Raw genomic sequence first — 24928 nt, forward strand, 5'->3', positions numbered from 1 at the left:
TTAAGACCTCTCCACCCCACCAACATAACTCTTTCTCTAGGTTATGATTTCTTATTTTACACTTGACAGTTTTCTTCCTGAGAAACTACATGCATTTCTTGTAGGATGGTTCTCAGGTACTTAGAAGATTTAGTTTTGAATTTTATTTTATTTTTATTTATTTTTTATTTTTTTATTTTTAAATATAATTTTTTATTTTTTATAAACATATATTTTTATCCCCAGGGGTACAGGTCTGTGAATCGCCAGGTTTACACACTTCACAGCACTCACCAAAACACATACCCTCCCCAATGTCCATAATACCACCCCCTTCTCCCAAACCCCCTCCCCCCAGCAACCCTCAGTTTGTTTTGTGAGATTAAGAGTCACTTATGGTATGGTATTTTAAAATTTAATTAATTAATTTTATTTATTTTAATTTTAAATTTTTTTAAAATTTATTTTTTATTTATTTTCAGCATACCAGTATTCATTATTTTGGCATCACACCAGTGCTCCATGCAATCCGTGCCCTCTATAATACCCACCACCTGGTACTCTGACCTCCCACCCCTGCCCCTTCAAAACCCTCAGATTGTTTTTCAGAGTCCATAGTCTCTCATGGTTCACCTCCCCTTCCAATTTCCCTCAACTTCCTTCTCCTCTCCATCTCCCCTTGTCCTCCATGCTATTTGTTATGCTCCACAAATAAGTGAAACCATATGATAGTTGACTCTCTCTGCTTGACTTATTTCACTCAGCATAATCTCTTCCAGTCTCATCCATGTTGCTACAAAAGTTGGGTATTCGTCCTTTCTGATGGAGGCATAATACTCCATAGTGTATATGGACCACATCTTCCTTATTCATTCAACCATTGAAGGGCATCTTGGTTCTTTCCACAGTTTGGCGACCATGGTCATTGCTGCTATAAACATTGGGGAACAGATGGCCCTTCTTTTCACGACATCTGTATCTTTGAGGTAAATACCCAGGAGTGCAACTGCAGGATCATAGAGAAACTCTATTTTTAATTTCTTGAATCTCCACACTGTTCTCCAAAGTGGCTGCACCAACTTGCATTCCCACCAACAGTATAAGAAGGTTCCCCTTTCTCCTCATTCTCTCGAACACACGTCGTTTCCTGTCTTGCTAATTTTGGCCATTCTGACTGGTGTAAGGTGGTATCTCAATGTGATTTTAATTTGACTCTCACTAATGGCTAGTGATGATGAACTTTTTTTCATGTGTCTGATAGCCATTTGTATGTCTTGATTGGAGAAGTGTCTGTTCATATCTTCCGCCCATTTTTTGATATGATTATCTGTTTTGTGTGTTGAGTTTGAGATGTTCTTTATAGATACTGGATATCAAATTTTGTCTGTACTGTCATTTGAAAAGATCTTCTCCCATTCCATGGGTTGCCTCTTTGTTTCCTTTGCTGTGCGATCTTGATGAAGTCCCAAAAGTTCATTTTTGCTTTTGTTTCCTTTGCCTTTGGAGACATATCTTGAAAGAACTTGTTGTGGCTGATATCAAAGAGGTTACTTCCTATGTTCTCTTCTAGGATTCTGATGGACTCCTGTCTCACATTGAGGTCTTTTATCCATTTTGAGTTTATCTTTGTGTATGGTGTAAGAGAATGGTCGAGTTTCATTCTTCTACATATAGCTGTCCAATTTTCCCAGCACCATTTATTGAAGAGACTGTCTTTTTCCACTGTATATTTTTTCCTGCTTTGTTGAAGGTTAATTGACCATAGAATTGAGGGTCCATATTGGGCTCTACTCTGTTCCACTGGTCTATGTGTCTGTTTTTATGCCAGTACGATGCTGTCTTGGTGATCACAGCTTTGTAGTAAAGCTTGAAATCAGGTAACATGACTCCCCCAGTTTTATTTTTGTTTTTCAACATTTCCTTGGTGATTCAGCATCTCTTCTGATTCCATACAAATTTTAGGATTATTTGCTCCAGCTCTTTGAAAAATACCAGTGGAATTTTTATTGGAATGGCATTAAAAGTATAGATTGCTCTATGCAGTATAGACATTTAGACAATGTTTATTCTTCCGATACAAGAGCATGCAATGGTCTTCCATCTTTTTGTGTTTTCTTCAATTTCTTTCATGGGTGTTCCGTAGTTCCCTGAGTACAGATCCTTTACCTCTTTGGTAAGGCTTATTCCCAGGTATTTTATGATTCTTGGTACTATAGTAAACGGAATCAATTCTCTAATTTCCCTTTCTGTATTTTCATTGTTAGTGTATCAAAAAGTCACTGATTTCTTTATGTTGACTTTGTATCCTGCCACACTACTGAATTGCTGTATGAGTTTCAGTAGTTTGGGGGTGGAGTCTTTTGGGTTTTCCATATAAAGAATCAAATCATCTGTGAAGAGAGAGAGTTTGACTTCTTCATTGCCAATTTGGATACTTTTTATTTCTCTTTATTGTCTGATAGCTGTTGCTTATATTTTGCTTTTTAGCAATGGTATTCTTGTCTTTATCAGGAGAGGGCACCTTATTTAAAACACTTTAAAATTTATTTATTTATTTATTTATTAAAGATTTTATTTATTTATTTGACTGAGAGAGACAGGAGTTAGGCAGTGTGTGTGTGGGGGGGGGAGCAGGCTCCCTGCTGAGCAGAGAGCCTGATGTGGGGCTCAATCCCAAGACACTGAGATCCTGACCTGAGCCAAAGACAGAGGCTTAACCCACTGCACCACCTATGTGCCCATAAAAATTTATTAAAAAAATTTTTTTTTGAGATAGAAAAAGAGTGAGAGAGAGAGAGCGCATAGGGAGGGAAGGTCAGAGGGAGAAGCAGCCTCCCTGTTGAGCAGGGAGCCCCAGGTGGCACTCAGTCCTGACTCCAGGATCATCATCTGAGCCAAAGGCAATCGTTTAACCAACTTACCTACCCATGTGCCCTAAAACTTTGTTTTTGATAACAAGTAAAAGCATGCATACATTTTGTTAAAAACATACTACCACAAACACAAGAGATATCTGATTGATCTTCACCTTGACCTAACCTCCCTTGCATAAGTATTCTCTAATATCAACAAATTATATTTTGTTCTGCCAGACTAGAATCTATAACTTAATTATGAAAAGTTAGATAAAATCATATCTGCATAAACATTAAACTGTGAATAATTCTAAGGTTTTAAAATTATACAGTATTGTGTTATGAATACCTAACCACTTGTACATGGAAATTTTTCCATGTCAACATAGGTAGAAGTGATTTGGTCTTTGTGTCCGTGAACTGACATTCCTTAAAACCAAAATAGCTTTTCATTTCCTATTGATGGTTCACTTGAGTGTCTTGTGCTTTTCTTCCTTCCAGTGCTTCAACAAACACACTTAGGTCATCATTCCCTTTGGGCTCTTTGGGCTTTGAGGCTTTTAAGAGCAGAGAAGATGGCATGCATTCCCCTGGATGAAGAAGAAATTCCTTAGCTGGGTCTCAGCCCTTTGTGGTTGATTCCTGGAAGTTGGAAACCTTAGAATCTGGGAACTAGAAGTTTGTGACTTTAGGAGGCTGGGTACCAGAACCCCTTGCTTCCTGTACCTGGAGATCCAAGACCATTGATCTGCAGTAAGGGGAATTGAAATTTCAGAAGAGATTATGCTGAGTGAAATAAGTCAAGCAGAGAGAGTCAATTATCATATGGTTTCACTTATTTGTGGAGCATAACAAATAGCATGGAGGACAAGGGGATGTGGGATATATGAGAAATTGGAAGAATAGGCTGGAAAGGAATTGGAGAGATTCAGAGAATGGCAGAGACTTTTGTGGACCAGAGGGATGAGCCAGAATGGTTGAGGGGTCCTGATGAGAGAATGTGAGGGCCTGATAGTGAGAAGAGGGGTGCAGTCATGGAGGAGCTACGTAGGAGGAATTGGAAGCTGTGCTGGAAAGAGTCAGGGAGAATAGTGAGAGGGCTTTGAAATGAGGAAGTTAAGACATATGATATAAAATAGTTTGTCTACAGTGTAATAAGCAGCAAATAGCTGAGCGAACAGCTGAATATTTGAATTCAGCCCAATACAAACTGAATTTCCCAGCTGCTAAAACATCCTAAGAGTGTGCTAGAAGATCAGTCTGGGATTTCTGCTTGAGACTTTGTTTTGTAGGGTTATTTTTGTGGGGAAGGTCTTGTTTTTGGGGAGTATCTGCATGTTGGGACCAGTACTGTATACTGTCTGCTTCAAGAAACAGCTAGGGACTTCCACATAGTGAATTGAGATCACATTGCTATATTGTGGGTGACTGGATGTTGTTCATGCCTCTTCTTTACCTAGATCCAAAGGAAAGTCTATGTATTGTGGAGGATTAATGGTTTCTAGGGAAAAAGATTGCTTGGAAAATAACTGATATGGAAAATATAAACACACCAAGAAAAGTGCATTGCCCCCACAATCTGGAGAAGGCCCTTCTAGATGTGAACACTTTAACGTGAAAAGTAGATAGTTATCCACATCATGTGAATTTCTTTCTTGTGCTTTGCAGCAACTAAGAATTTTCTTTTTATTTTTCAATCAAAAATATGTGAACATTCTCTTTTTAAATAGTGTTAATAGTGTATATATACAGAAAAATAGGAAGAATCTCCCCCATATCCCATGACTGCCTTCTCCAATACACAGGCATGATGTACACTTTGAAATGTACTCACTAACTTTCTTAAACATTAATCTACATACATCATAAAATCTATGAGAAAAGAAGTGTTTTTAGAATGAAGTCAGGTAGCATAGTTGAAATATAAAGAAGATGAAGAAAGCTCAGGTAGAAAGTTAGCAAGTTTTCCAGGGAATGTTGAGTCATAGAAGTCAGACACACAAGAGGAGTATTTCAAAATAGAGGAGGCAAACAGCATCCAGTCCTCCCAAGACTACCAACTCCTACCAAGAAACCTAAGAGGACCAAAAGATATTTAAAAGTGGAGAACATTGGAGGCCCAAGAGATAGCTCTTTTGGTAGAATGATGGAGGTAAAATCTAGGTTTGAACATCTGGAGGAAGAAGAGGGAGGACCAAACATATAAAATTAATACTTCAGATTCAGAGATTTAACATGTTGCAATGCTGGTGGAAAGGACGTTATTGAGGACATGAGACCAAATATATTAGAGAGAAAGTGTGCGATTGGTAATGTCAACTTACTGAGAAGTCAAGAGAAGTGCTGGTGGAGGGGTTAGCCATAAAAGGTAGGAAGCATATTTTGTCTATCTGTGGTGACAAGGTGGAATGAAGAGACAATGAACAAAATGCCAAATGGCTGGTGTTTTTGAGAGTTCAAAATTGATCTTGTTTTTTACTGCTGACTCCTGTTTTCTATATGAAGAAGTCAGTAAGAACATCTGCTGAGAAGAGGAAAGAGTTTGAAGGATGGGATTTTGATGAGTAGAGCATTTGGGAAGGAACAGTTTTAGAAGGAGGACAAACAAGTGGTGCAGAGATGGGCAGATGATTTTCCAGGGAGGATGGGGGGGCACTGAAGTCGGGGAAAAGTAAGGGAGGCTGAAGACCTCGCATAATTGACATAAACCCTCTGAGTCTAACTTTCTTTCCAGAGTGACCTGGAATAAAGAATGGGCGGTGACTGTGCAGTTTGTGCATTACTACTCCAGATCATTAATTTATAATTATTTAGCTGACCAAGCCTCCCTCTCTGCTTATAAGTATCTGTCTTTTGTATCTCCTAACCAAGTACAATTAGAAACCATATGCAACATGTCACACAAAGTGGATGCTCTACAATTTGGGGGAAAGAGGGCAGTCTTTTGCAAGGGTCAATGTGAGCATAGAACCTCAGCAAGGGTAAGTGTAGGAAGACATCATTTGAAGACAGAGAAGTGACCTCAGGTATGTCCAAGGGTAAACTAAGAGTGAACCATCCAAGAGCATTGCCTGCTATATACCCAGGTTGTCCAGTGAGGCAGACATAGCTTCTTAAGAGGACTTGTTAGTGAAGTGTTTTGGGAACACTGCATAATCTTACCACACTGTGTTTGGAGGCATCAGACATGGTCCCACTTGAGAGCATGTACTTCTCAGACTCAGCTTTTGTTTTCCTGATCCCTTTGAACCATTTCTTGTATTGTTCCTGGACCTGTAGAGTCAGAAAATGCCTGGGTCACTGAAGGGAGTGAGCATAGGAAGGGTCCTGGGAGGGAACTGGAAAGTAGTACCTGCTGACTGAGGATGCAGTACACCAGGAAGATGTAGATGCCCTGCAGGCTGTTGATGATAGTGAAGCGGTAAGCCATGACATGGGCAGCTGGACCCACCTGCAGGATGCCCAGACACCATGTGCAGTCCAAGATGAGCAGCTGAGCTGTGGCTTTAAATGTTAGCATCCTGGGCAGGAGGAGGAAGGAGGTCAGGATGCATCCAGTGCAACCCAACCAGGGCTGGTTTCATGTTCACTCCATGATGCTTCTGACTGAGCTGGGATCAACTTTGACCTTTGTTGTCAATGATCCCCTAAAGAGAAATACTATTTGGGTCCAGGATGGCATTTGACTAGGACTGGGGATAATGTTGACACTCAAGAATGTGAGTCTCAAGAAGATCATGATGTTTCATGAAGATCCCTAATTTTGTTCAGCTGATTTTACTGAGAATGTTCTATGCACCTGGCTCTAGGCTGGGGCTAGGGCATTCAAAAGAACAAAGAACAAGACCTCTGTTCTTACAGACCTTGAAATCTGGTGGAAAGTCAAGAACATATGATCACTTATAACATTTGCGAAGTGAGGTACTTCTTTCCATCCAGGGCTGTTCCTGTCCTCACCCTCTCCATGAACTGAGCCAGGGTATGCTTTACACGGAATAGAGGCCATTGACTCTGTGTAAAGTTGAGGAAACCAGAGGAAATCTCCAAACTCTTAGAGGATGTGATATGAGGATGATGAAGCTGAGTCCACCAGGTGCAAGAGAAGAGGAAAACAGAGGGCAGAGCTTGCATGAAGGCGTGGGCATGGTAGGGTGTGCTATTACATTATTTCTTAAAAATAACTGTTATGTTATTTCTTGAGTGTGTTATAAGGATATGAATGTTCACAGGATCTTTTCCCATAGATTCCTGATAGCAATCTCTGCTTATCAGAACAAAGTCAATTCTCTCTGTAGCTGAAGTAGTTTGTTGAGGTTGTGCACAGATGGAATGTTTTTGGTATGGGTGTCAGCAACAAACCACAAAATCTGAGCTGGCTGCCAAGGAGGGTTGCTGCCCTTCTCTCTTCCTGTCCCCTCAGGAGTCCTATGAAGGGACGCCAGAGCCCTGGAGGCGTGAGGACAATGTTCTGTCTGGGGCATGGTGTGCCCCTGTGACCCATCCTCACCTTGTGTTCTGGAGGGTGGACACATCGCTGTTGAGTGAGGAGAGGTTCTTTTTCACAATACAGAAGGTCATCAGAAAGAAAACCAAATTAATCTGAAGAAAACCCACAGGCATTTTAACTACACTCTACATTTGGAAAATCCTAGCTCACCCAGCTGCTAATGTGGCAGGGAAGAAGGTTTTGTGTTTCATAACAGTCCTAGAAAAGCAGAACAAACACCTACTAAGTCAGGCCCATGTTTGTCCTGTAACTTCAGTGACTTCAATTCAGTTTGCATGGGAATTCCAAATTTTAGCAGTGGAAATGCTACGTCTCAGGAAACACCTGATTCCTGGTTTTACAGTGGGAATTCCCACCACCTGGGAGTCTCTCATCCATCCTGGGCCAACTGGAATGATTGCTCACCGAGTCTGTCACCCTTCTGATACACCTGATTTTTTAATGACCCTCAGTTGGGCAAGTGGGCTATTCTGATGTCATCTATTACTCACAAAGAAGATGGCACAGATGGAGCCAAGGAAGGTCCATATGAATCCTTTGTCTGTGTGGAGCCAGCATCTAAGAGAAAGATAGGAAGACATGCAAGAGAACATGGGCCTTTATGGATAAAGGATTGATAAACAAACATACCATTCCCCTCCTAATGTTTCCTCCTGCCTCCTTCATCATTGTTATTAATTAGTATTATTTTACTGTTGCTGTTGTTGTGTAAGAACATTGAACATAAGATCTATCCTCATAACAGAATTTCAGAATACAATACAGTACTACCAGTTGTAATCACAATTGTTTATAATTGAAATCTCGACCCTATTTATCTTATAATACTGAAACTTTGTATATGCTTTTGATAGTGGTCATTGTTCTATGAGTGTATACTTATCCCCAAAAGCATTAGGTTGTATACATTCAGTATGTTCAGCTTATACCATGTAAAGCATTCTGGAATAATGTTGTTTTTAAGAAACATAAATTCCTTTCAAGGAGCATTTTTAGGTCTTGGCCTTCAGAAATGTTGGCAGAAATAAGAGAAATTAAAAAAAAAAGAAATAAGAGAAATTTAAAAAAAACAATTTTTTTCCAAATTTTTTAAGTGTTCCAGAGTTTATTGTTTATGCACCACACCCAGTGCTCCATGCAATACCTGCCCTCCCTAATACCCATCACCAGGCTCAGCCAACCTCCCACCTCTCTTCTTTCTAAAACCCTCAGATTGTTTCTCAGAGTCCATAGTCTCTCATGGTTATCTCCCCCTCCAATTTCCCCCAACTCCCTTCTCCTCTCCATCTCCTCATATCCTTTGTGTTACTCCTTATGCTCCACAAATAAGCAAAACCACACTTTAATTGACTCTCTCTGCTTGACATAAGAAATAAATGAATTTTTGCCAGCATTTCTAAAGACCAAGACTTAAAAGAGCTCCTTGAAAGGAAGGAATTTATGTTTCTTAAAAACAACTTTACTACAGAATGGTTCACATGGAATAAGCTGAACATACTTAAAAATGTTGGCAGAAATAAGTGGATTTTTCCTGCAATTGCACTATTAGATATTTATCCCAAAGATACAGATGTAGTGAAAATAAGGTCCATCTGTACCCCAATGTTCAGAGCAGCAATGTCCACAGTCGCCAAACTGTGGAAAGAACCAAATGGTCCATGTATACTATGTATACATCAGAAAGGATGAATACCCAACTTTTGTATCAACATGGATAAGACTGGAGGAGATTATGTTGAGTGAGATAACTCAAGCAGAGGTAGTCAATTATATGGTTTCACTTATTTGTGGAGCATAAGGAATAACACGGAAGAGGAGAAGTGAGTTGGGGGAAATTAGAGAGGGAAATGAACCATGAGAGAATGTGGGCTCTGAGAAACAAACTGAGGGTTTTGGAGAGAAGAGAGGTGGGAGGTTGGCTGAGCCTAGTGATGGGTATTATGGAGGGCAGGTATTGCACGGAGCACTGGGTGTGGTGCATAAACAATGAATTCTGGGTCGAGGAGTCAAGATGGCGGAGAAGTAGCAGGCTGAGACTACTTCAGTTAGCAGGAGATTAGCTAGCTAGTTTATCTAAAGATTTCAAAAACCTGCAAATCCATTGACAGGTTGAAGAGAAGAAGAACAGCAATTCTAGAAACAGAAAAACAACCACTTTCTGAAAGGTAGGACTGGCAGAGAAGTGAATCCAAAGCGACAGGAAGATAGACCCCGGGGGGAGGGGCCGGCTCCTGGCAAGCTGCAGAGCAATGGAGCATAAAATCAGGACTTTTAAAGTCTGTTCCGCTGAGGGACATCACTCCAGAGAAGCGATGGTGAAGACCATGCGGGGCCAGTGTGGCCTCAGGTCCTGCAGGGTCACAGAAGGATCGGGGGGTGTCTGAGTGTCGCAGAGCTTGCAGGTGTTGAACGGGGAAGCTGGCTATAGAGACAGAGCCAACAGTAAGCTCACAGCTCGGGGTTACCTTGAACACATCGCGGGCTCGGTGAGCTCAGAGCGCGGCCAGAGGTCAGGCAGACGGGAGTTACTGGGCGCTGTTCTCTGAGGGTGCACTGAGGAATGGGGCCCTGGGCTCAAGGCTGCTCTGGGATGGAGACCAGGAGGCCGCCATTTGTATTCCAGTCCTGCGGAATCTATGGAAAATGCTCAGGGAACAAAAGCTTCTGAAAGCAAACCCAAGTGGATTACTCAGCCTGGCCCCTGGTAAGGGCGGTGCAATTCCGCCTGGGGAAAAGACACTTGAGAATCACTACAACAGGCCCCTCCCCCAGAAGATCAACAAGAAATCCAGCCAAGACCAAGTTCACCTACCAAGGAGTACAGTTTCAATACCAAGGAGAGCAGCAGAATTCCAGAGGAGGAGAAAGCAAAGAACAGAACTCATGGCTTTTTCCCTGTGATTTTTTAGTCTTGCAGTTAATTTAATAATTTTTTCTTTTTCATTTTTTTCTCTTCTTCTGCTAAATTTTTAAAACTTTTACCCTTTTCTTTTTTAACGTTTTTTTAACTAGTTTATCTAATATATATATTTTTCCTTTTTTATACTTTTCTTTGTTTTCTTTTTAAAATTCTTTTCTTTTCTTTCTTTTTCTTTCTTTCTTTCTGAACCTCTTTTTATCCCCTTTCTCCCCCTTCACGATTTGGGATCTATTCTGATTTGGTTAAAGCACATTTTCCTGGGGTTGTTGCCACCCTTTTAGAATTTTACTTACTCCTTCATATACTCTTATCTGGACAAAATGACAAGGCAGAAAAATTTACCACAAAAAAAAGAAGAGGCAGTACTGAAGGCTAGGGACCTAATCAATACAGACATTGGTAATATGTCAGATCTAGAGTTCAGAATGACAATTCTCAAGGTTCTAGCCGGACTCGAAAAAGGCATGGAAGATATTAGAGAAACCCTCTCTGGAGATATAGAAGCCCTTTCTGGAGAAATAAAAGAACTAAAATCTAACCAAGTTGAAATAAAAAAAAGCAATTAATGAGGCGCAATAAAAAATGGAGGCTCTCACAGCTAGGATAAATGAAGCAGAAGAAAGAATTAGTGATATAGAAGACCAAATGACAGAGAATAAAGAAGCTGAGCAAAAGAGGGACAAACAGCTACTGGACCATGAGGGGAGAATTCTAGAAATAAGTGACACCATAAGACGAAACAACATTGAATAATTGGGATTCCAGAAGAAGAACAAAGAGAGAGGGGAGCAGAAGGTATACTGGAGAGAATTATTGGGGAGAATTTCCCCAATATGGCAAAGGGAACAAGCATCAAAATTCAGGAGGTCCAGAGAACGCCCCTCAAAATCAATAAGAATAGGCCCACGCCCGGTCACCTAATAGTAAAATTTACAAGTCTTAGTGACAAAGAGAAAATCTTGAAAGCAGCCCAGGAAAAGAAGTCTGTAACATACAATGGTAAAAATATTAGGTTGGCAGTGGACTTATCCACAGAGACCTGGCAGGCCAGAAAGAGCTGGAATGATATATTCAGAGCACTAAACAAGAAAAACATGCAGCCAAGAATACTATATCCAGCTAGGCTATCATTGAAAATAGAAGGAGAGATTAAAAGCTTCCAGGACAAACAAAAATTGAAAGAATTTGCAAACAACAAACCAGCTCTACAGGAAATATTGAAAAGGATCCTCGAAGCAAAGAGAGAGCCTACAAGTGGTAGATCAGAAAGAAACAGAGACCATATACAGTAACAGTCACCTTACAGGCAATACAATGGCACTAGTTACCCTGAATGTTAATGGGCTAAATGCCCCAATCAAAGACACAGGGTATCAGAATGGATTAAAAAAAAAAAACCATCTATATGTTGCCTCCAAGAAACTCATTTTAAGCCCGAAGACACCTCCAGATTTAAAATGAGGGAGTGGAAAAGAATTTACCATGCTAATGGACATCAGAAGAAAGCAGGAGTGGCAATCCTTATATCAGATCAATTAGATTTTAAGCCAAAGACTATAATAAGAGATAAGGAAGGATGCTATATCATACTCAAAGGGTCTGTCCAACAAGAAGATCTAACAATTTTAAATATCTATGCCACTAACGTGGGAGCAGCCAACTATATAAACCAATTAATAACAAAATCAAAGAAACACATCAACAATAATACGATAATAGTAGGGGACTTTGACACTACCCTCACTGACAAGGACAGATCATCCAAGCAAAAGATCAACAAGGAAATAAAGGCTTTAAACGACACACTGGACCAGATGGACATCACAGATATATTCAGAACATTTCATCCCAAAGCAACAGAATACACATTCTTCTCTAGTGCACATGGAACATTCTCCAGAATAGATCACATCCTCGGTCCTAAATCAGGACTCAACCGGTATCAAAAGATTGGGATCATTCCCTGCATATTTTCAGACCACAATGCTCTGAAGCTAGAACTCAACCACAAGAGGAAGTTTGGAAAAAACCCAAATACATGGAGACTAAACAGCATCCTTCTAAAGAATGAATGGGTCAACCGGGAAATTAAAGAAGAATTGAAAAAATTCATGGAAACAAATGATAATGAAAATACAACGGTTCAAAATCTGTGGGACACAACAAAGGCAGTCCTGAGAGGAAAATATATAGTGGTACAAGCCTTTCTCAAGAAATAAGAAAGGTCTCAGGTACACACCCTAACCCTACACCTAAAGGAGCTGGAGAAAGAAGAAAGAAACCCTAAGCCCAGCAGGAGAAGAGATATCATAAAGATCAGAGCAGAAATCATTGATATAGAAACCAAAAAAACAATAGAACAAATCAACGAAACTAGGAGCTGGTTCTTTGAAAGAATAAAATTGATAACCCCCTGGTCAGACTTATCAAAAAGAAAAGAGAAAGGAACCAAATAAATAAAGTCATGAATGAAAGAGGAGAGATTACAAATAACACCAAAGAAATACAAACAATTATAAGACCATACTATGAGCAACTCTACGCCAACAAATTTGACAATCTGGAAGAAATGGATGCATTCCTAGAAACATATAAACTACCACAACTGAACCAGGAAGAAATAGAAAGCCTGAACAGACCCATAACCAGTAAGGAGATAGAAATAGTCATTAAAAGTCCCCAAACAAACAAAAGCCCAGGGCCAGATGGCTTACCAGGGGAATTCTACCAAACATTTAAAGAAGAACTAATTCCTATTCTCCTGAAACTGTTCCAAAAAATAGAAATGGAAGGAAAACTTCCAAACTCATTTTATGAGGCCAGCATCACCTTGATCCCCAAACCAGACAAGGATCCTATCAAAAAAGAGAGCTATAGACCAATATCCTTGATGAACACAGATGTGAAAATTCTCACCAAAATACTAGCCAATAGGATTCAACAGTACATTAAAAGGATCACTCACCACGCCCAGGTGGGATTTATTCCAGGGCTGCAAGGTTGGTTCAACATCTGCAAATCAGTCAATGTGATACAACACATCAATAAAAGAAAGAACAAGAACCATATGATACTCTCAATAGATGTTGAAAAAGCATTTGACAAAGTACAGCATCCCTTCCTGATCAAAACTCTTCAAAGTGTAGGGATAGAGGGCACATACTTCAATATTATCAAAGCCATCTATGAAAAACCCACTGTAAATATCATTCTCAATGGAGAAAAACTGAAAGCTTTTCCGCTAAGGTCAGGAACACAGCAGGGATGTCCATTAACACCACTGTTATTCAACATAGTACTAGAAGTCCTAACCTCAGCAATCAGACAACAAAAGGCAATTAAAGGCATCCAAATCGGCAAAGAAGAAGTCAAACTATCACTCTTCACATATGATATGATACTATATGTGGAAAACCCAAAAGACTCCACTCCAAAACTGCTAGAACTTGTACAGGAATTCAGTAAAGTGTCAGGATATAAAATCAATGCACAGAAATCAGTTGCATTTCTCTACATCAACAACAGGACAGAAGAAGGAGAAATTAAGGAGTCCATCCCATTTACAATTGCACCCCAAACCATAAGATACCTAGAAATAAACCTAGCCAAAGAGGCTAAGAATCTGTACTCAGAAAACTATAAAGTACTCATGAAAGAAATTGAGGAAGACACAAAGAAATGGAAAAATGTTCCATTCTCTTGGATTGGAAGAATAAATATTGTGAAAATGTCTATGCTACCTAAAGGAATCTACACATTTAATGCAATTCCTATCAAAGTACCATCCATCTTTTTCAAAGAAATGGAACAAATAATTCTAAAATTTATATGGAACCATAGCCAAAGGAATATTGAGAAAGAAAGCCAAAGTTGGTGGCATCACAATTCCGGATTTCAAGCTCTATTACAATGCTGTCATCATCAAGACAGCATGGTACTGGCACAAAAACAGACACATAGGTCAACGGGACAGAATAGAGAGCCAAGAAATAGACCCTCAACTCTATGGTCAACTAATCTTCGACAAAGCAGGAAAGAATGGCCAATGGAAAAAAGACAGCCTCTTCAATAAATGGTGCTGGGAAAATTGGACAGCCACATGCAGAAAAATGAAATTGGACCACTTCCTTACACCACACACAAAAATAGACTCAAAATGGATGAAGGACCTCAATATGAGAAAGGAATCCATCAAAATCCTTGAGGAGAATACAGGGAGCAGCCTCTTCGACCTCAGCCGCAGCAACATCTTCCTAGGAACATCGCCAAAGGGAAGTGAAGTAAGGGCAAAAATGAACTATTGGGATTTCATCAAGATCAAAAGCTCTTGCACAGCAAAGGAAACAGTTAACAAAATCAAAAGACAACTGACAGAATGGGAGAAGATATTTGCAAGCGACATATCAGATAAAGGACTAGTGTCCAGAATCTATAAAGAACTTAGCAAACTCAACACCCAAAGAACAAATAATCCAATCAAGAAATGGGCAGAAGACATGAACAGACATTTCTGCAAAGAAGACATCCAGATGGCCAACAGACATATGAAAAAGTGTTCCATATCACTCGGCGTCAGGGAAATACAAATCAAAACCACAATGAGATATCACCTCACACCAGTCAGAATGGCTAAAATCAACAAGTCAGGAAATGACAGATGCTGGTGAGGATGCGGAGAAGGGGGAACCCTCCTACACTGTCGGTGGGATTGCAAGCTGGTGCAACCACTCTGGAAAACAGCATGGAGGTTCCTCAAAATGTTGAAAATAGAACTTCCCTATGACACAGCAATTGCACTACTGGGTTTACCTTAATTATACAAATGTAGTGATCTGAAGGGGCATGTGCACCCGAATGTTTATAGCAGCAATGTCCATAATAGCCAAACTATGGAAAGAACCTAGATGTCCATCAACAGATGAATGGACAAGGAAGAAGTGGTATATATACACAATGGAATACCATGCAGCCACAAAAGAAATGAAATCTTGCCATTTGCGACAACATGGATGGAACTAGAGCATATTATGCTTAGCGAAATAAGTCAAGCAGAGAAAGACAACTATCATATGATCTCCCTGATATGAGGAAGTGGTGATGCAACATGGGGGCTTAAGTGGGTAGGAGAAGAATAAATGAAACAAGATGGGATTGGGAGGGAGACAAACCATAAGTGACTCTTAATCTCACAAAACAAACTGAGGGTTGCTGGGGGGAGGGGGGTTGGGAGAAAGGGCCTGGGGTTATGGACATTGGGGAGGGTATGTGCTATGGTGAGTGCTGTGAAGTGTGTAAACCTGGCGATTCATTGACCTATACTTCTGGGGATAAAAATATATTATATGTTTATAAAAATAAAAAAAATTAAAAAAAAGAATAAATAAGGTCTGTGGGACTCGCACTAAAATCCCTACTTCTAAAAAAAATAAAACCCAATGAATTCTGGAACACTGAAAAAAATTTAAAGTGTAAAAAAATATAAAAAAGGAATCAAATTGGTAAAAATATATTTTGGACAAATATGAAGTGTAACCTCTGTGTCAGGATCTGTAGTTGGCTTTGAATTCCCAGATGTGGTTAGGTTAGAGTGTTCTCAGTACTCAGGGAGACACCAATGAAGATGGAGAATCAACAATTAGAAAATAAACAACATCAAGATGATGAACTTTATGATCATGTATGAAGATCTTTGAGGATATGTAGCTGGATCCATAATATACTTGGGGTATAGGAGATCCCAATAGTTGGAGGAACTTTCCCTGAAGGAACTGAAATTTTTTTGTTTTGTTTGTATTTGAAAATTTTTATTTAAATTCAATATAGTGTATACTGTATTAGTGGTTGTAGTGGTAGAATTTAGTGATTCATCAGTTTCAAAAAACACCCAGTGCACATTACTTCAAGTGCCCTCATTAATGCCCATCATCTAATTACCCCATACTCCCACACATCTCCTCTCCAGCAGCCCTACATCTGTTTCCTATAGTTAAGTGTCAGAGAGGGTCAAATGTACCCACCAGGAAGCATCAAAGTGAAGTTTCAAAGGTAGGTGCTGGCAAAGAAAGCAGCTGCTGTCTACTCTTGTAAGTGGGTTTTACTGGAACACACACTCATCCCTCCCAAACTGTCTATGGTTTTGTTTACGCTCTGAGGACAGAGCTGAGTGGCTGCCACAGAGACCATAGGACCCACAAAGCTGGAAATATTGATTATCTGGCCATTTATGGAAAAAGCTTGCTGACCTTTATGCTTAACTCCCCAGGAACGCCAGATGGCCAGGGCTTGCTGATGCAGCTGAGCACTTGTGTCATCAAGATAGGCACATAGTGTGAGCGCCAGACTGGATGTGACTCCAGTTCTGCCACCAACCAGCTGTGTGACCTTGGCCATGTTAGTTAATCTCCTTCTGCCTCAGTTCCTTATCTGTCACATGGTCCAATACCAGTTTCTACTGCACAGGTTGTTGCGGGAATGATTTGCGCTGACACGTGAAAAATATTTAGTACAGTGATTATACACCAGGAGTGATTTTTGCATCTTAGTTCTGGTCACAGTTATTTTGCCATCCAAATGACCATTTGTTTATTTTAAAATTAGGATAGAGAAGGAATTTACACAAATCATTGTCTGCCTTTATGTCAATTTTGTTTTCTGGATTTTAAAATAACCCCCTAAATTAATACAATGAATATTTTATTAGTAGGAATATATGAGATTCAATTAATGTTTACTAATACATAGTAATTGACTAATGATTAGTAAGTTAGTTATTATTAATTGATTAATGAGTAGTAACTTAGTACACGACTAATACATAGTCATTTATATAATATACACTGAATATTTAAAATATTTGAAGAATAGAGAATTTAGAAATGGACCCTCAACTCTATGGTCAATTGATTTTTCGAAAAAGTGGGAAAGAATATCCAGTGGAAAAGGGACAGTCTCTTCTGAAAACCGTGTTGGGAAAATTGGATAGCCACATGCAGAAGAATGAATGTGGACCAGTTTCTTACACCAGACACAAAGACAAGCTCAAAGTGGATGACAGACAGGAGGGGGGGGGACAAGATGGCAGGGTAGTAGGAAGAGGCGCCTTTTGTGCCTGTACCCCAAAGTAGCTGATTACCTACCAAAGAATTTTGATCACCCATGAAATCAGCCTGAGATCAGAATTATACACGTCTGGATCTCTACAGGGCCAGAAGACGTCAGTGGGCAGGTTAAGAGGAGTGGGAACGGAGGACTGATATCAGACGATAAACAAAAGGGGGAGGGAGCCACCAGAGGTGACCGGTTGGAAAGCAATACCCCAATACGAGCGAGAGTGCCCTGTGTCTGGGGACCAGCATTAACTTGGAGATTGGCTGAAAGCACTCCAAAGAGCAAAGGATCACGGTGGGGGGGGGATTGTGGGAATCGGGGCAGCTAGGGACAGGGGCTTAAGTCCCCGATCCTAGGACAGCCTCCCCTGGTGCTGAGGCAGAGAGATGTGGCAGAGAAACCAGGTCTTGGTCCCTAAGCCACCAGCACACCGGAGAACATGTGGGGTCCATTTCCTGTGAGGGGATGGGAGCCACGCTGGGCGGCAGATCGCGCGAGCCCTGCTATAGAGCCTGAGATACTCCCCTGAGAGAGGTACAAAGGCCCAGCCAGTGCACTTTGATATGCGCCATTGTTTCAGAACCTAAGACACCTGCACCAAACTCTCCCCCAAGAGAGATGCGCCCAAGGCCCAGTATGGTGCTTTTGGACCTGCGCCCTGTTCTCAGAGCCTGAGACCGGCGTGCGACCCACAGTCTCCCCTGAAATTGGTGCGCGCAAGCTGGGCGCTCTTAGATCCAGAAAGACCAGGCACTCCCAGCCCAGGCCAGTGGGAAAATCTCAGTGTGAATATTGCTTGGAAACTCTCTGGTGGTCTGGAGCTGCCCAGGCAGCCACCACTGCCTTGGCTTTGGATACAAGCAAAAGATTCTGCATCCCCAGGGACCGCGACTTGGAACCTGCTCTGCCAGTGGCCAAGGGGGAACTTATTTAGGCTCTGCAGCCAGACTGAGGCTTCTCTCTGAGAGGGAGATCAGGGTGCGGTTTGTTTTCCTCTAAAACTACAAAAACCATAAAAATCAGTCAAAGTGAGAGAAAAAAAAAGTGAACAAACATAAAAACTGCCAGAGAACAAAAGCCTGAAAAAAAAAAAAACCAGTTTCCTCAGAGCCCACCCCCTTGAGGGGGGAGGGAGGACTTAACTCAGGGAACATCATTGACTGAAAACCCACGTGGCAGGCCCCTCCCCCAGAAAACAAACCAAGAAAGAAAGAAAAAAAAGAAACAACCACTACTTCATAGGAAAACTTTTATTTTTTACTCTTTCCCACTATTCTGGTTCATTTTTTTTAATACATAGGTAATTTTTTAAACCTATTTACCATCACAGTGAGCTGTCCAGTACATCAAATTCCATAATACCCTTCTAACCTGAACTTTTTGATACATAGACTTATGTTTTTCTTTTGCACTTCTATTTTTTGAATTCCTTTTTTAAAAATTTTAGTTTAGTTTAGTGCTCACTTCGGCAGCACATATACTAAAATTTTAGTTTAGTTTAGTCTAGTTTATTCCTTTTTATTTCTATCTTCCAATATTCATATAGAATTAAACTTCAAAGTAATCCCCTTTCCCCAATCAATACTAACCCTATAGGTAAACCAATTTTTAATCCCCCTTTATCTTAGGAAAGTTGAATCCTTTAACAAAGACATCAAGATACATCCAGGAAGAATCAAAACAACCTTCCTCGCACACACTGAAAATTTATAACCACTCTCCCATCTTTTTCTTCCACCAGTGTTCTGTGTTTTTGTGTTTGTCCTGATAGCATATAAATCTTACACTTGGGGTTCTTTTTGACGAAGTTCTTTCTTTATTTGTATATATATATATTTTCTCTTGTCATATACTTGTATCAGTCTTTTTGTCTGTTTTTGTATGACTACTTCATAAATCTTACCTTGGGGCCCATTTGGCCTGAAACTTCTCTTTCATCTTCCCTTTCTTTCCTGTCTCTCTCTCTTTGTTTTTCTTCTTCTTTTTCTTTTCTTTTATCTCTCATTTGGGTGGGAAATCCTGATTGCTCAGAAGTGTTCCACAGTGCACCTTGACTGCACCACGGTTGATACATGGAGCTACATCTGTTCAGTCATCTCCCACCAAAATGACTAGGAGGAGGAATGCCCAACAGAAGAAAAATACAGAGGATGGACCTTCTCCAACAGAGCTAACGGCTATCAACATAGACAATATGTCAGAAAGAGAATTCAGGCTAACAATTATCCAGGCAATAGCTAGATTGAAGAAAGCCATGGATGCCCAAACGGAATTGATTAGGGCCGAGCTGAAAGCAACGAAAGATGATGTTCACAATGTTAGGGCGGAGCTTAAAGCTACCAGGGAGGAGGTTCACAATGCTCTCAATGAGTTCCAATCTAATAAACTCTATCAAAGCTAGAGTAACTGAGACAAAAGATAGATTAGTGATCTGGAGGAAAAACAGACAGAGAGAAAGGATCAGCAGGAAGCCTGGAACAAACAGCTTAGAAACCACGAAAACAGAATCAGGGAAGTAAATGATGCCACGAAGCATTCCAACGTCAGAATTATTGGAATCCCTTAAGGGGAGGAGAAAGAAAGAAGTTTAGAAGATATAGTGGATCAAGTCCTTCATGAAAATTTTCCCAATCTCGCGAATGGAACCAGCATTCATGTACTAGAGGTTGAAAGGTCTCTATCCAAGATTATACATTCCAAAAAAAATCACGACACCTGATAGTCAAATTGAGGAATTATAATTGTAGGTATAATCTCTTGAAAGCCGCCAGAGCAAAGAGCCTCCTTACTTACAGAGGAAAGCCCATCAGAATAACGTCAGACCTGTCTAGAGACTTGGCAAGCCAGAAAAGGCTGGTGAGATATATTCAGGGCACTAAATGAGAAGAACATGCAGCCAAGAATACTTTATCCAGCAAGACTGACATTCAAAATAAATAGAGAGATAAAGAGTTTCCAGACCAGCAAGGCTTAAAAGATTAAGTAACCACTAAGCCAACACTGCAGGAAATATTAAGGGGGGTTCTAGAAAAGAGGAAAAATCCTAAGAATAGCATTGAACAGAAATATAGACACAGTCTACAGAAAGAAAGACTTCAAAGGTAACTCGATGTCAATAAAAACGTATCTATCAATAATCACTCTCAATGTGAATGACCTAAATGCGCCCATAAAATGGCATAGTGTTGCAGATTGGATAAGATGACAGGACCCATCCATATGTTGTCTACAAGAGACCCATTTTGAACCTAAAGATACACCCAGACTGAAAGTGAAGGGATGGGGAAGCATCTTTCATGCCAATGGGCCTCAAAAGAAGGCTGGGGTAGCGATTCTCATATCAGATAAATTAGATTTTAAACTAAAGACCGTAGTCAGAGATACAGAAGGACACTACAAAATCCTTAAAGGGACTATCCACCAAGATGATCTAACAATTATAAATATCTATGCTCCCAATATGGGAGCAGCCAACTACATAAGAAAACTGTTAATCAAGATAAAGATTCATATATATGAATACACTAATCGTAGGAGATCTTGACACGCCTCTCTCAGAAATAGACAGATCATCGAAGCAGAAAATCATTAAAGAAACAAGAGCATTGAATGACACATTGGACCAGATGGACCTCATAGATACATACAGAACATTCCACTCTAAAACAACAGAATACTCATGCTTCTCAAGTGCACATGGAACCTTCTCCAGAATAGACCACATAATGGGTCACAAATCAGGACTCAACCGATACTCAAGGAACTACAGAACACTCATGAAAGGAATTGAAGAAGACACAAAAACGTGGAAGACCATTCCATGCTCTTGGATCGGAAGAATAAACATTGTTAAAATGTCTCTACTGCCTAGAGAAATCTATACTTTTAATGCCATTCCGATCAAAATTCCACTGGTATTTTTCAAAGAGCTGGAGCAAATGATCCTAAAAGTTGTATGAAATCAGAAGAGACCCCGAATCTCTAAGGAAATTTTGAAAAACAAAAAATAAAACGGGGCATCACGTTACCTGATTTCAAGCTTTACTACAAAGCTGTGATCACCAAGACAGCATGGTACTGGCATAAAAACAGACACATAGACCAGTGGAACAGAGTAGAGAGCCCAGATATGGACCCTCAACTCTATGGTCAAATAATCTTTGACAAAACAGGAAAAAATATACAGTGGAAAAAAGACAGTCTCTTCAATAATTGGTGCTGGGAAAACTGGGCAGCTAATGTAGAAGAATGAAACTTGACCATTCTCTTACACTGTACACAAAGATAAACTCAAAATGGATAGAATACCTCAATGTGAGACAGGAATCCATCAGAATCCTAGAGGAGAACATAGGCAGTAATCTATTCGATATCAGCCACAGCAACTTCTTTCAAGATATGTCTCCAAAGGCAAAGGAAACGGAAGCGAAGATGAACCTTTGGGACATCATCAAAATCAAAAGCTTCTGCACTTCAAAGGAAACAGTCAAGAAAACAAAGAGGCAATCCACGGAATGGGAGAAGATATTTGCAAATGACAATAGAGACAAAAGTTGATATCCAGGATCTATATGAACTCCTCAAACTCAACACACACAAAACAGAGAATCACATTAAAAAATGGGCAGAAGATATGGACAGACACTTCTCCAATAAAGACATACAAATGGCTATCAGACACATAAAAAAATGTTCATCATCACTAGTCATCAGGGAGATTCAAATTAAAACTACATTGAGATATCATCTTACATCACTTAGAATGGCCAAAATTAGCAAGACAGGAAACAACATGTGTTGGAGGGGATGTGGAGAAAGGGGAACCCTCTTACACCACTGGTGGGAATGCAAGTTGGTGCAGCCTCTTTGGAGAACAGTGTGGATATTCCTCAAGAAATTAAAAATAGAGCTTCCCTATGACCTTGCCATTGCACTCCTGGGTATTTACCCCAAAGACACAGATGTAGTGAAAAGAAGGGCCATCTGTACCCCAATGTTTATAGCAGCAATGGCCACGGTCGCCAACTGTGGAAAGAACCAAGATGCCCTTCAATGGTCGAATGGATAAGGAAGATGTGGTCCATATACACTATGGTGTATTTTGCCTCCATCAGAAAGGACGAATACCCAACTTTTGTAGCAACATGGACGGGACTGGAAGAGATTATGCTGAGTGAAATAAGTCAAGCAGAGAGAGTCAATTATCATATGGTTTCACTTATTTGTGGAGCATAACAATTAGCATGGAGGACATGGGGAGATAGAGAGGAGAAGGGAGTGGGGGATATTGGAAGCAGAGGTGAACCATGCAAGACTATGGACTCTGAAAAACAATCTGAGGGTTTTGAAGGGGCGGGTGGTGGGAGGTTGTGGTATTAGGTGGTGGGTATTATAGAGGACACACATTGCATGGAGCTCTGGGTGTGGTGCAAAAATAATGAATACTGTTTTGCTGAAAATAAATAAGAAATTAAAAAACAATCTATGAAAAATTAATATAAATTCTTTTTTTATTAGCCTTGCACTTGATTTTATTTAGCTAGTTTTCAGAAAAGTTTCTAACATCTTTATTTTTTTTTTTAACTTTTATTTTATTTGTTCAGTGCTCCAAGACTCATTGTTTATGCACCACACCCAGTGCTCCATGCAATATGTGCCCTCATTAATACTCATCACTAGGTCCTCCCAACCCCCCACTCCTCTCCCCTTCAAAACCTTCAGTTTTCATTTCTCAGAGTCCACAGACTCTCAATATGAGTTATTTTAAATAAAATACTGTGATGTGAGTGTGGTCAGTTGGCTCCAGTGGGGCAGTGTCTAGGAAGAAGGAGTGAGAAGGTGAACAGGGAGATCAGGAGACTGATGCAGACTTGGGTATTTACCTGTGTCTGCAGGAGCACACACAGTCAATGGCCCATTGGGCAGGAACTTTCTTAGCACTCTTAGGACATCCTCCAGGCCAACGAGCAGATGAGTGTCCACACAGTGCTGCTTTGAGGGAGGCAGGGTCTTCAGGTCCCCTGGGGTATCCAGCAGCTCAACTACTTCCTTCATGAGGTCCTGGAGGGATGCAGACACAGAGCCAGTGGGCAATAGATCAAAGGGGTTTCACAAAGTCCTGGCCATTCAGTCCTAGAAAACAGACCCTAAAGACTGGGTATTTGGCACTGAATAAAATTTTCAGAATGGTTCTTGATGCTTAGGTCTCAGCTACTTAGAGGCCAACTCAGGTCAAAAAGTCCAAGATTGACAAAACCCTGAAGCCCAGAACGAGCAATAGGGAAATAGATAAATACATTAGTGTACCTGGATGTCTTTAAAATTGATAGCTGAGATAGCTGAGTGCTCTAGTCTTCTCACCACCGTGGTTGAGGGAGTAGTTGCAGTGCCCACTACATGAGGACTTTTTTCCACTCCTACTAAAGACCTCTATGGGATTCTCATATCTTGCCTCTTTCTTGGTTCCAATTTTACCTGGATGGTGTTCTTGGCCAAGGCTGTTTTGAAGTCTGGGTATAACTGCTGGACTTTGTCAAAGAAGTTGGAGAGACTATGGGGAAAGGGGATATGGGGGTGAGTCAGAGAGCCTGAAGAGGGTGGACACAAGATGGTTGGTGAACATCTTTCTGCTTCTGGTCTTCTGAAATTTCACTCACCTGGCTGGTGACTCCAGAAGGTGATGTCCATGAGGAGAAGGGGACCTCTGCAGGGAAAAGAGGCAGAAGCACTGCTTGTGTGTGTGTGTGTGTGTGTGTGTGTGTGTGTGTACATGCTTAATGCATGTATGTGCTTGCTTTTTGTGTTGTGAATGCACGTATGCATTACACATGTTCATGTGTAAGAGTATATGTGCACACACATGCACATGCAGGTTATACTTAAGTGTGCACATATGTATGTGTGTCAGGAGTATACACCTTCACAGATGGTGAGCTCCAGGCCATGCAGAGGCTTGGACATGGCCATCCAGTCATGGTGACAGTAGCATCTATAGCTTCCCTTCACATTGATGCAATGGGTTGAGTTGTGGCATTGGTCTTTTCCAGAGATACACTCATCCACATCTAAAGACATAAAAGGGAGGATCAGTCCACTATCTCAGCTCAGGCCTTTCTCTTCTCATTAACTCCAGCCTTACCATCCTCTATCTTCATCAGTATCAGGAGTCCATCATAGCTGAAACGGATGGACACCATCTGGTGGCAGCACTCCCAACTCATCAACCACCTCAGAGAAGGGATTGGCAAACTATGGCTCACAGCCAAACCCAGCTGTTTCTACATATGGGAATTACATGAAATTCAAATTTTATTAACCATAGAGAGAATTATACTGGAATGCAGTCACTCCTATTCATTTATGTGTTGTCTATGTCTGCTTTAATACTATAATGGCAGAATTGAGTAGCTGTGACAGGGACCTTCTGGCCCGCAAAACTGAAGATACTTACTATGAGGCCCTTCACATGAAGAGCTGGCTGGCCGCTACATTCAAGGAAAGTTGGCAAGATGAGAACTCTGTATATATGTGTGAGTGTATGATATTTCAGGTCAGAGCTGC

At 40.6% G+C, this 24928-nt stretch overlaps 1 protein-coding gene across 5 annotated transcripts in view; it reads right to left on the reverse strand.

Annotated features, from left to right (window-relative positions):
• LOC131823659 (adhesion G protein-coupled receptor E2-like) overlaps window positions 1-24928 on the reverse strand; it is a 36465-nt gene that overhangs the window by 2553 nt on the left and 8984 nt on the right. For 2 of the 5 annotated variants that reach the window (XM_059160265.1, XM_059160268.1), the window contains 6 exons: window positions 24286-24432; window positions 24025-24071; window positions 23251-23428; window positions 7833-7899; window positions 6187-6355; window positions 5997-6107 (listed from right to left, as the gene is read on the reverse strand). In XM_059160265.1, the coding sequence (XP_059016248.1) occupies window positions 5997-6107; window positions 6187-6355; window positions 7833-7899; window positions 23251-23428; window positions 24025-24071; window positions 24286-24432 (719 nt within the window). Of the gene's footprint in view, window positions 1-694; window positions 3583-5996; window positions 6108-6186; window positions 6356-7832; window positions 7900-23250; window positions 23429-23842; window positions 23919-24024; window positions 24433-24928 lie in introns of those variants that run through there. The other 3 variants (XM_059160267.1, XM_059160266.1, XM_059160264.1) reach the window with 3 other exon arrangements.

Source organism: Mustela lutreola, chromosome 2, assembly GCF_030435805.1.
Source record: "Mustela lutreola isolate mMusLut2 chromosome 2, mMusLut2.pri, whole genome shotgun sequence".
NCBI classification, from domain to species: Eukaryota; Metazoa; Chordata; class Mammalia; order Carnivora; family Mustelidae; genus Mustela; species Mustela lutreola.